Below are 12,299 nucleotides of genomic sequence, written 5' to 3'. Positions count from 1 at the left end.
AATTCTTCAAAGGAGCCACCATTTGCCTTGATGACAGCTTTGCATGATGTTGGCAAGGTAGTATTTTATACTTCAAGGGGTCTTAAAATTTCAAATCAAATTGCTAAATGATCCTTGGTATGACCTTCTTAAAACAGTTCATATAATAGCTCAGTAGAACCCCAGCTTAGACAGGGCTTAGTCTGTAGAGGGTAAAAGACACGTCTTTGGCACCATCACGAGATAGGGTTAGATTGCGTTTGGGGGGGTTTCTTGCTATTGTAATGACCCCTGGGGGAGCAGGTAATGAACTTTGAACCATGAATTTACGATTCAAGCACATTACCCCCTGTTCCAATAGGATTAACCCACTCAGCAGAGTTAGTCAACAGAGAGCTGTAAAATAACTGCATGGAATCACATTGGGTCCTTTTTTTCTTGTCTCTCACATAGAACTTGCCACAAGACACCTGGAAGTTGATGAGAGGTATCAAACAAATTATAGTCTCACAGAGGATTGCTACCCTTAAACCCTCTTCCAGTTTACACATGCTATACTTAAGCAATAAGGCCCGAGGCGGTGTGATATATTGGCCAATATACCACGCCTAAAATCTGTTCTTAGGACACAGCCCTTAGCAGTGATACATTGGCTATATACCACAAACCCCTGAGGTGCCATATTGCTATTATATACTGGTTACCAACATAAATATAACAGGGAGGAAGTTTTGCATCATACCCGTGGCATTTTGTCTGATATACAGTGCTTTGCAAAAGTATTCATCCCCCTTGGCGTTTTTTTTCTATTTTGTTCCATTACAACCTCTAATTTAAATGACATTTTATTTGGATTTCATGTAATGGACATACACAAAATAGTCAAAATTGGTGAAGTGAAATGAAAAAAATTACTTGGGTGAATAGTTATGCACGCTCAAATTTCTGTTTTTTTGTCTTATTCTTTGTTTGTTTCACAATTAAAAAATATTTTGCATCTTCAAAGTGGTAGGCATGTTGTGTAAATCAAATGATACAAACCCCCCCCAAAAAATCAATTTTAATTCCAGGTTGTAAGGCAACAGAATCGGAAAAATGCCAAGGGGGGTGAATACTTTCGCAAGCCACTGTACACACTGCTGGAATGCTGTTTCAGCCAATCAGCATCCAGGATCCAAACTACCTGGTGTATTATGTAGCTATGGCTACATTTACACAGGCAGCCCAATTCTGATCTTTTCCCCAATCATTGGCAAAAGAGCTGATCTGATTGGTCAAAAGACCATTAGTGGGAAAAAAAAAGATTAGAATTGGGCTACCAGGTTAAACACATTAGAGCCCTACTCAAGCAAACGTGATAACCAGATCTCTGGGATAGCAAAAATAAGCTTAATACAAATAATTTTAGCCCAAAAAACACTCTTCCAGTACAGGGAGGATACAGTTGAGGTGTGCTTTGCTTTGTGTTGCCTTCAAACTGTAGCTAAATATTATTTTGGAAAGTACATGTTATGAATCAAAACGTGCATTCATGTAGACTATAGAGCATGTTATTTTACAGAAGCAGTAATTATAGACAGATGAACGCCGTGCCTCATGACATGTTGGGTTCACAACATGCCGGTCTCAATGTGAAACTCCCTTGATACGGCATTGCTTGTTCTTTTGAGTTTAGGCTTGGTATCATGTGTTGTACAAGTGTGTATTAATACATGTGTGAATTGGAAATGTGTTTGTATGTGAGAGGCCCTAGGGGAGTGGCGTCACGACCAGGGACAGCCATTGGAGCAATTAGGGTTAAGTGCCTTGCTCAAGGGCACATTCTTCACCTTGCCGGCTCGTGGATTAGATCTAGCGACCATTCGGTTACTGGCCCAACGCTCTAACCTGCCACGCTAAAATGGGCTTTAGAAAATACATTTGATTGACTGATTGCTTTGATTTAGATTCCAGAGGTGTGGTGGATGACAAGTGTCCCAGCTCAGAGTGGAACCACATGTGTGGGGACTGTTGTGAGTACCACCTGATCCAGTGTAGGTGTCCCTCCCAGGGTGCACGGGTCGGGTACTCCGTCCCCTGCTGCCGCAATGAACTGGACCAGTGTGACCCCTGCATCATCCACCCTGGTAAACAACCTATCAGACCTCTACCAAAGATACTGGTAACTAACCCAAGATATCTCATCGGTGTCGTTTCTAGTGGGAGCAAATGAAGCATAGTGGGCAGAACAAGCACGACCTAGCGAGATCCTATTGGTGGGTTTTAGCATATATTTGCATATTTCTGCTAGGTAATGCCTTCTTTGTGAAGTGTGCATGTGCAATAATTCAATTCGCCGTTGCATTCCTTCTAAACGACACCATTTTTTGAAACTTTGGCAAAGGGTAAAGTCTACAAAACTTAGTCCACTCTGTACAGATTGTAATTTTGGGAAGAGAACTGTAATGAGATCGAATGTTTTATCAATGAGAAAATGTGCAGAATGTCCGCCAAGTTTCATTTAGCTCCATTTTCTCCCACTTCCCGCCATTGGACTTCCTCTCATCACCATATTTGGTGGTGAGAAGAAGCTCTAAACGGACGCTTCAGATGTATACATCCGGTGAGACATCTGGCTCCTTCTTATAATCTGTGCCTCTACTGCTTCCCTGTTGCTCCCTTCCAGCTTTCTTACCCAATACAACTGTTTGTACACTGACCTTTTTCTTCTTATTCTTCACATGATGATAACGCTTTACGTTAAGATGTACATACAAGGATTTATACCGGTTATAAGTCGTTTATTCACTTTTTCTTTCGGATTTATAAACGTTTAATTAATCAAACATTTAAAAGTGATAAAACATTGGTTGAAATTGCATGTCATTTAACTGCTTGCAGGAACGCTGGTCTGATCCACTGGTCCCCCTGTTTCTGCTCTTCCCTCAGGCTGCAGTCTGTTTGAGAACTGTAAGACCTGTCACAATGGGACGTGGGAGGCCAGGGACGATTTCTTCATCCGAGGGAGATTCTGTACAGACTGTCGTCAGGGTTGGGCAGGTGGAGACTGCAAGAGTGAGTAAGCTGTTTCAGGGGTAGAGCGTTTTTCTAAATTACAGTGTTTAGGAGTTTCTCACTGGTTTCATTGCCAGTGTTGGGGAGTAGTGAACTACGTGTAATTCAACTAGTATTGTAACTACATTTTGCAGTAGCTTGGTGGTAGTTGAACTAAATTGAAATGTTGGTACCGTTTCAGCAGTTAATTATTTTATAGCCATGTAGCAGTGTATCTACAGTTGAAATCGGAAGTTTACATACACTTAGGTTGGAGTCATTAAAACTAGTTTTTCAACCACTCTACACATTTCTTGTTAACAAACTATACTTTTGGCATGTCGGTTAGGACATCTACTTTGTGCATGACACAAGTAATTTTTCCAACAATTGTTTACAGACAGATTATTTCACTTATAATTAACTGTATCACAATTCCAGTGGGTCAGAAGTTTACATACACTGAGATGACTGTGCCTTTAAACAGCTTGGAAAATTCCAGAAAACAATGGCATGGCTTTAGAAGCTTCTGATAGGCGAATTGACATCATTTGAGTCAATTGGGTCAATTGAGTCAATAGGGCGGCAGGTAGCTTAGTGGGTAAGAGTGTTATGCCAGTAACCGAAAGGTCGCTGTTTCTAATCCCCGAGCCGACTAGGTGAAAAATCTGTCGATGTACCCTTAAGCAAGGCACTTAACCCTAATTGCTCATGTAAGTCGCTCTGGATAAGAGCGTCTGCTGAATGACTTAAATGTAAATGTAATTGGAGGTGTACCTGTGGATGTATTTCAAGGCCTACCTTCAAACTCAGTGCCTCTTTGCTTGACATCATGGGAAAATGAAAAGAAATCAGCCAAGACCTCAGCAAAAAATTGGACCTCCACAAGTCTGGTTCATCCTTGGGAGCAATTTCCAAACGGCTGAAGGTGCCACGTTCATCTGTACAAACAATAGTATGCAAGTATAAACACCATGGGACCACGCAGCTGTCATACCGCTCAGGAAGGAGACGCGTTCTGTCTCCTAGAGAATAACGTACTTTGGTACGAAAAGTGCAAATCAATCCCAGAACAACAGCAAAGGACCTTGTGAAGATGCTGGAGGAAACAGGTACAAAAGTATCTATATCAACAGTAAAACGAGTCCTATATCAACATTACCTGAAAGGCTGCTCAGCAAAGAAGAAGCCACTGCTCCAAAACTGCCATAAAAAAGCCAGACTATGGTTTGCAACTGCACATGGGGACAAGATTGTACTTTTTGGAGAAATGTCCTCTGGTCTGATGAAACAAAAATAGAACTGTTTGGCCATAATGACCATCGTTATGTTTGGAGGAAAAAGGGGGTGGCTTGCAAGCCGAAGAACACAATCCCAACCATGAAGCACGGGGTTGTCAGCATCATGCTGTGGGGGTGCTTTGCTGCAGGAGGGACTGGTGCATTTCACAAAATAGATGGCATCATGAGGAAGGAAAATCATGTGGATATATTGAAGCAACAGCTCAAGACATCAGTCAGGAAGTTAAAGCTTGGTCGCAAATGTGTCTTCCAAATGGACAATGACCCCAAGCATACTTCCAAAGTTGTGGCAAAATGGCTTAAGGACAACAAAGTCAAAGGTATTGGAGTGGCCATCACAAAGCCCTGACCTCAATCCTATAGAAAATGTGTGGGCAGAACTGAAAAAGCATGTGCGAGCAAGGAGGCCTACAAACCTGACTCAGTTACACTAGCTCTGTCAGGAGGAATGGGCCAACATTCACCCTACTTATTGTGGGAAGCTTGTGGAAGGCTACCCGAAACGTTTGACCCGAGTTAAACAATTTAAAGGCAATGCTAACAAATACTAATTGAGTGTATGTAAACTTCTGACCCACTGGGAATGTGATGAAATAAATAAAAGCTGAAATAAATAATTCTCTCTACTATTATTCAGACATTTCACATTCTTAAAATAAAGTGGTGATCCTAACTGACCTAAGACAGGGAATTTTTACTACGATTAAATGTCAGGAATTGTGAAAAATTGAGTTTAAATGTATTTGGCTAAGTTGTATGTAAACTTCCGACTTCAAATGTAACTGCTGGAACTACACACTACTTTATAGCCATGTAGCGGTGTAGCTAACTACTGGAACTACACACTACTTTATAGCCATGTAGCAGTGTAGCTAACTACTGGAACTACACACTACTTTATAGCCATGTAGCAGTGTAGCTAACTACTGGAACTACACACTACTTTATAGCCATGTAGCGGTTTAGCTAACTACTGGAACTACACACTACTTTATAGCCATGTAGCGGTGTAGCTAACTACTGGAACTACACACTACTTTATAGCCATGTAGCGGTGTAGCTAACTACTGGAACTACACACTACTTTATAGCCATGTAGCAGTGTAGCTAACTACTGGAACTACACACTACTTTATAGCCATGTAGCGGTGTAGCTAACTACTGGAACTACACACTACTTTATAGCCATGTAGCGGTGTAGCTAACTACTGGAACTACACACTACTTTATAGCCATGTAGCGGTGTAGCTAACTACTGGAACTACACACTACTTTATAGCCATGTAGCGGTGTAGCTAACTACTGGAACTACACACTACTTTATAGCCATGTAGCGGTGTAGCTAACTACTGGAACTACACACTACTTTATAGCCATGTAGCGGTGTAGCTAACTACTGGAACTACACACTACTTCATAGCCATGTAGTAGTGTAGCTAATTATTGGAACTACACTACTTTTTTTGCACAAAGAAAATGTGTGAAGTAGACAATAATGTCCTTTCTTTTTCGGCATCAGACCTGCCTAAATCTCACTAGAAAGTTCTTATGTTTAATAGGCTATATTACACATTCTGTTATCATCTGACTCCAGAGTGATCTATTCTTGCAATTTTGTATTCTATGACATTTCAGATTTACATATGTAACTTTAGTTAAGTAAACTATGTTTAGAACTTTAGTGTAGCTTAACTTCTGCCAATGTGATGTAATTGGTAGCTTGGTAAACTATATTTTCAGAGTAGCTTCCCCAACACTGTTCATTACAAAAAAAATGTAATGACTTGCTGCAAACCATAAAAATGTTATAATCTTTTTGTGTTGCATCATGTGAGCTCAGAGTATGTGTTCTTGTTCCTAGCATGTGGAGGGGTGATTCGTAGAGCCCAGGGCCACATCATGTTGGAGAGTTACCCCATCAATGCACACTGTGAGTGGAGGGTGCAGGTAGAGAGAGGGGAGAACGTGGAGCTCAGGTTGGTCCCTGAATTGATCATACTGTACTATACTGTCAAATTCATTGAATCGCTCATTGGTTTTCATGAAGTTGAATGGTATTCTATGAAGAAGTTGTCTGTCACAATCCATGGACACCGGATATAGATTCGTATCTTCTCCTACTTAACAGCCAAACATAATCATAACCAAGACCTTGTTTGGTTCCGTCCAGGTTCTCCATGCTTAGTCTAGAGCCTGACCTCAACTGTCACTATGACTACGTGGAGCTGCGGGATGGTGACAGCCTGAGCTCCCCTGTCATTGGCCGGTTTTGTGGGAATGAGCTGCCTCCACCAATCAGAACCTCTGGAACCAGGCTGCACGTCCTGTTTGTCTCAGACGGCTACAACAACTTTGATGGCTTCTTTGCCACTTTTCAGGAGATCTCGGGTAGCTACAGGCAGGGATTATTACATTTTACATTACATTTTAGTCATTTAGCAGACGCTCTTATCCAGAGCGACTTACAGTTTAGTGAGTGCATACATTTGTTTTTCATACTGGCCCCCCGTGGGAAACGAACCCACAACCCTGGCGTTGCAAACGCCATGCTCTACCAAACACCATGCTCTACCAACTGAGCTACACGGTTGCCATCATGAACAACACTTTAGCATAGATTGTTGCATGTCCTTACATGGTTATATTTTGGCCAAGATTATTTAAATGATTTCAATCAATCAGCCGGTCGGTCAGTCAGTCATCCTGTCTGTCGCTCATCCTGTCTGTTTATTCAAATTATTATTATTCATGATCATTAATAATTTGTCTAATTGTCTGTTTGTTTCATATGTTGTGCTCCCTTGCAGCGTGCAGCCCCTCCCCTTGTCAGCACCATGGCACCTGTTTCCTGGACCCAGTACAGTCTTTTCGCTGTGCATGTCTGGCAGGTTACACAGGTCAACTCTGTGAGAATGGTTAGTGATCCGTCTGCTCCCAATAACCTAATTTCCCCACCAAACAAAGTGAGTTATTCATTTCATTCAGGTATTATAAAACCTAGCTCTACTGCTTGCTGGAAGGATAACCTTTTACTGCAGTGGGTTAAAATGAGGGTCACACAGAGTGTTTCTTGGTCGTCTTAAACAAATCTACTCTGAAACAAAAGTATACACCTCACACACATGGTTATGGGCTTTAAAAAAGAAGACACCTGTACCATGTCAGATATAGAGTTGAAATGTCTTCAATTTTGAGTTTGCATCCCAATATTACACTATATATACACAGAAGACTGAAATATAACAAAACTGTTTGACATAGAAACACCGGATTTTCATCAGTAAAAAAAAAAATATATTTAATAAAAATATTAACATTCCACCCATGAGGCCAAAGAGGGCGCTTTCAGGGTCATTTCAGGAGTCCAGACCAAACTGGGGATGGTTGATATAATATTTCTACACAGACCACACTCTCTCTCTCTCTCTCTCTCTCTCTCTCTCCTTCCAGTTGCTAGGAGACAGGTGTGTGTGTTGCCGGCGAGGCCCGTGAACGGAGAGCTCCTCTCTGTGTACGGCCTGGGGGATGAACTCCTGGCTGTTCAGTACCTGTGTCACCCACCCTACACACTGACTGGCACCCCACAGAGGACCTGCCTGCCCAATGCCACCTGGAGTGGCACAGTGCCCATCTGTGGAAAGGTAGATAAAGGTAAAGTTCAAGATCATGGAAATGAATGGATCAACTTTATTGATCCCCAGCACAGACAGGAATGAAGCAGACATGAGTACTGATGGAACAGGTACATTACATTAGATGATGCCTCACGTGTCAATAAAATAAACTACACAATGAAAACAAGAAGAGAGTACACAAGGAATGAACATACGTGACAGAGTCATGGTAGACCATTGAATGACCAGTACATTTCTCAATACATGATTCTCCTCCCTCTCTTCACCTCTCTCAGAGCCCATTAGACCCAGTCAGAGGGGTGCAGACCCAGTCAGAGGCCCGGGGGGGTGTCCTCCTCCAGCCAGGCTGCACCATGGCTACCTCCAGCTGGTCCGGGGCTCTGGGGGAGGTCCTGACACAGTGGACTACTTCTGTAACCCCTCCTACATCCTGAGTGGAGGCTCCCGGAGCACCTGTCTCTCAGACGGCTCGTGGAGTGGCCGGCGACCACTGTGTGTGAGAGGTATACTGACAGCAATCCGTCAGTTGGATAAAACCCCTGCACATGTTTATCCACATTTATAAACTGAGTTGTTCGAGCCCTGAATGCTGATTGTCTGAAAGCCGTGGTATATCAGACCGTATACCACGGGTATAACAAAACATTTATTTTTACTGCTCTAATTACGTTGGTAACCAGTTTATAATAGCAATAAGGCACCTCGGGGGTTTGTGATATATGGCCAATATACCATGGCTAAGGGCTGTATCCAGGTACTCCATGTTGCGTCGTGCTTAAGAACACCCCTTAGCCGTGGTATATTGGCCATATTCCACACCACTTTGGGCCTTATTGCTTAAATAACATCAGACTGTACAGTGCTTTAGTGTTGTTGTTTAGGTTATTGGACAATACTGTTGATTACGTGGTTAAGGGCTCTTTCTCTGTGTCCACAGCCTGTCGAGAGCCTAAGGTATCTGAGCTGGTGAGACACAAGATTGTGAAGCCAATGGCCCCATCCAGGTATGACCCGTACTAACACTACTATATGTCTCATTCTGACTGTTTGTATGTCAATCTGTACAAAGCCGGCACCTTGGGTGAATTTAAACACTGCTTCTGGTTTTAGAGTGGATTAGGTTTTATTTTACAGCAGAGGTGTCAAACTCATTCCACAGAGGGCCGAGTCTCTGCAGGTTTTTGTTTTTTCCTTTCAATTAAGACCTAGACAACCTGGTGACGGGAGCTCCTTACTAATTAGTGACCTTAATTCCTCTATCAAGTACAAGGGTGAAGCGAAAACCCGCAGACACTCGGCCCTCCGTGGAATGAGTTTGACACGTGTTTTACAGACAAAACTTCCCAGTAAACATGTATTCTATATCTATTTGAAACGTGTCCATTGTTAAGTGTATTCTCCTTGTACATAGACACCTTCTCTGTCCCCTACTACAGGAAAAGTCCAGTCCACAGGCTTTACACCTCGTCTAGGCATAAGGTCTATGACCCACCCTCCTCGGGGAAGCTTCCCAGCACCCAAGACCCTACCCTGGGGGAGTTACCCCGTGGTTTCCACCACCTGTACACCAGCATTGATTATGCGTGTGCCCTCCCTCTCTACCAACACCGTGGTAGCCCCCGGCGCACCTGTCTGAAGACAGGCAGGTGGAGTGGGCGTCATGTCTCCTGCTCGCCAGGTGAGGGCAGCACTGACTTATAGAAAAGCTGCAAAGAAAGGGAGATGTACTCAAACTTAGTCAGCCAATGAACAGATTCGTTTTTTCGAATATGGTCCAACTTTATTGGATCCATTTATACAATTTAGTACACATTAATCACTGTACAAGTGTCCCTGATACATTTACGTCATTTAGCAGACTCTCGGGTTAAGTGCCTTGCTCAAGGGCACATTGACAGATTTTTCACCTAGTTGGCTCGGGGATTCAAACCAGCAACCTTTTGGTTACTGGCCAAACGCTCTTAACTGCTAGGCTACCTGCCTCCGCAGGTGTACATGGAGGTTAGAAACATAGTCAGAAAACAACCTATTTCCTCTCCCATCTCTGACACCTACTCCTCTCTCTTTCTGTGACAGTGTGTGGTCAACTCCCAGCAGCCTTTAGCCCTCAGAACCTCACTGAGATTGGCTGGCCCTGGCATGCAGCCATCTACCTACGCTCCCCCAGCATCCGCAGTGCTGGCTCTAGCCTACAGGGGGCACCAGAGGAGGCCTCCTCTCCTTGGCAGCTGGCGTGCAGTGGAGCTCTAGTCACCCAGCTCAGTGTGCTGGTGGCAGGTCACTGCCTGGTGGTTGCAGGAGTGGGCAAGCCCCAGTGGGTAGATCCAACCAACATTAAAGTGGTGATGGGAATACACAGCCAGGGCCAGATGAAGACACTGCAACAACTGCAGGTGGGTGTGAGTGATGCTAGGCTAGGGGGATGCTGTTTATTTTGTATTTATTTTATTTAACCTTTATTTAACTAAGCAAGTCAGTTAAGAACAAATTCTTATTTACAACGACTGCCTACTTGTAAAGCACCCCCGGCCAAAACCTCCCCTAATCCGGACGACGCTGGGCCAATTGTGCGCCGCCCAGCTGTATCTACACAGGGCGTAAAAGTGTGGGCGTGATACACTTTATGTAAGGGAAAATCAAGTCTGGCATTTCAAAGTGGAAATTACAAACTTCAGAAGCCTTTCTAAACCTCAAATACACTACAAGTTTTACCTTTCTGCACTGTTCTCCTTCAACAGGGTGATCAAATTAAGATCCTACATCTGTATGACACACTGGTATAAATAATATATTGTCATGTCAATGGGAGATGTTGGAAACTAAGGTTGGGAATTTGTCCTAAACAATTAGACCTCCTTGCGTTATGCACAAACACTTGTCCCCTCCAGAGAACAGATTGTAGGAGTGTTGTCGCCAACCGCACTGACCAAATCTCAATGCACATGGCAAGTCAGTAAGCTGTGCTTAGGTCCTGCCAAGTTGCATGCTGGGGCACTTATGTGTTTAGACTGAGCCAAGCAAGCTGCCACTGCTCTAACTCTCTGCACGGCATTCATTTTGGTTCGATCTTCCTCATGTCTCCTCTGATCCAACAGGTTTCCTCTGTCTTGGCTCATCCCAGCTTCGATCCTGTGACACTGGACTCAGACCTGGCTGTTCTGAAGCTACGGGACAAGGCCAAGATCAGTGAGCGTGTGCTGCCCGTGTGTCTCCCCAAAATGCAAGGCGGGGAGGTGACCGCCACACAGGGCTATGCCACAGGCTGGCTCCTTGCATTTGACTCAAGGTCCAGTTCCAAACCCAGCGTAGCCGGCGAGACAGCCCAGACTGGAGTGGTCGAGCTGGGGGATGTCCTTCAGTGCGAGAGGCAGTTTGCTCTGAGCGGGGCCCCTGTCACCATCACTGACAATATGCTGTGTACAATGCACCACCCTCTCAATCCCACCAAGCCTTGTCCCACTGTCAGTGCAGGCATCACAATCATACCATCTCCTGCCACTAAGCCATCATCGGGTCCTTCGGAGGGACAGGGGGACAATAGTGTTGTCTGGGAGCTTCTGGCTTTAGAAAGTTTTGGTTATGAGACATGGAACTGTGGCCCAGTGCTTTACACAGTCCATGCCCGGATAAAAAACTTCAAAGACTGGATAGAGAAAAACATGAAGTAGATCTCTGATTTGACTCCATGTCTCAGCCACTGTCACCATCATTGACAGTCTGTTTTTTATTTTCTAACAACTCACTTCCTCACTGCGAGTTCCCTGAAATAGATGGCAGGGCTAAGCGCTTGGCAGTGTATTCTGCTGAGCCAATTGGAAACTTCCTAAGACGAGATGTGGGGAGGACAGTCATCCCTGGCACTATTTACTATTATGTATATTTTGCACTAATTACTATTATGTACACTGAACAAAAATATAAACGCAACATGTAAAGTGTTGGTTCCATGTTTCATGAGCTGAAATAAAAGATCCCAAAAATGTTCCATATGCACTAAAAGCTTATTTCTCTCAAATGTTGTACACAAATGTGTTTACATCCCTGTTAGTGAGCATTTCTCCTTTGCTGAGATAATCCATCCACCTGACAGGTGTGGCATATCAAAAAGCTGATTAAACAGCATGATCCTTACACAGGTGCACCTTGTGCTGTGGACAATAAAAGGTCACTTAAAATGTGCAGTTTTGTCACACAGCACAATGCCACAGATGTCTCAAGTTTTGAGGGAGAGTGCAATTGGCATGCTGACTGCAGGAATATCCACAAGAGCTGTTGCCAGAGAATGTAATGTTCATTTCTCTACCATAAGCTGCCTCCAATGTCTTTTTTAAATAATTTGGTAGTACGTCCA

The 12,299-nt window shown here is 43.6% G+C and overlaps 1 protein-coding gene across 1 annotated transcript; it reads left to right on the top strand.

The window, feature by feature from the left end:
- Window positions 1–263: 263 nt before the first annotated feature.
- Window positions 264–11,927, top strand: LOC311125630 (inactive serine protease PAMR1-like; the record flags this gene model as incomplete). Its single annotated transcript, XM_084199664.1, has 12 exons — window positions 264–282; window positions 1,926–2,105; window positions 2,908–3,033; window positions 6,175–6,289; window positions 6,484–6,701; window positions 7,121–7,228; window positions 7,764–7,964; window positions 8,224–8,451; window positions 8,886–8,952; window positions 9,385–9,626; window positions 10,025–10,341; window positions 11,044–11,927. The coding sequence occupies 12 exons, from the start codon at window positions 264–266 to the stop codon at window positions 11,614–11,616; spliced, it is 2,394 nt and encodes a 797-aa protein (XP_084055790.1). The 3' UTR covers window positions 11,617–11,927.
- Window positions 11,928–12,299: the final 372 nt, after the last annotated feature.

The sequence above is a fragment of the Coregonus lavaretus genome (assembly GCF_964263955.1).
Source record: "Coregonus lavaretus genome assembly, contig: HAP1_SCAFFOLD_227, whole genome shotgun sequence".
Lineage (NCBI taxonomy): Eukaryota > Metazoa > Chordata > Actinopteri > Salmoniformes > Salmonidae > Coregonus > Coregonus lavaretus.
This window is presented reverse-complemented; position numbering and strand designations above follow the sequence as displayed.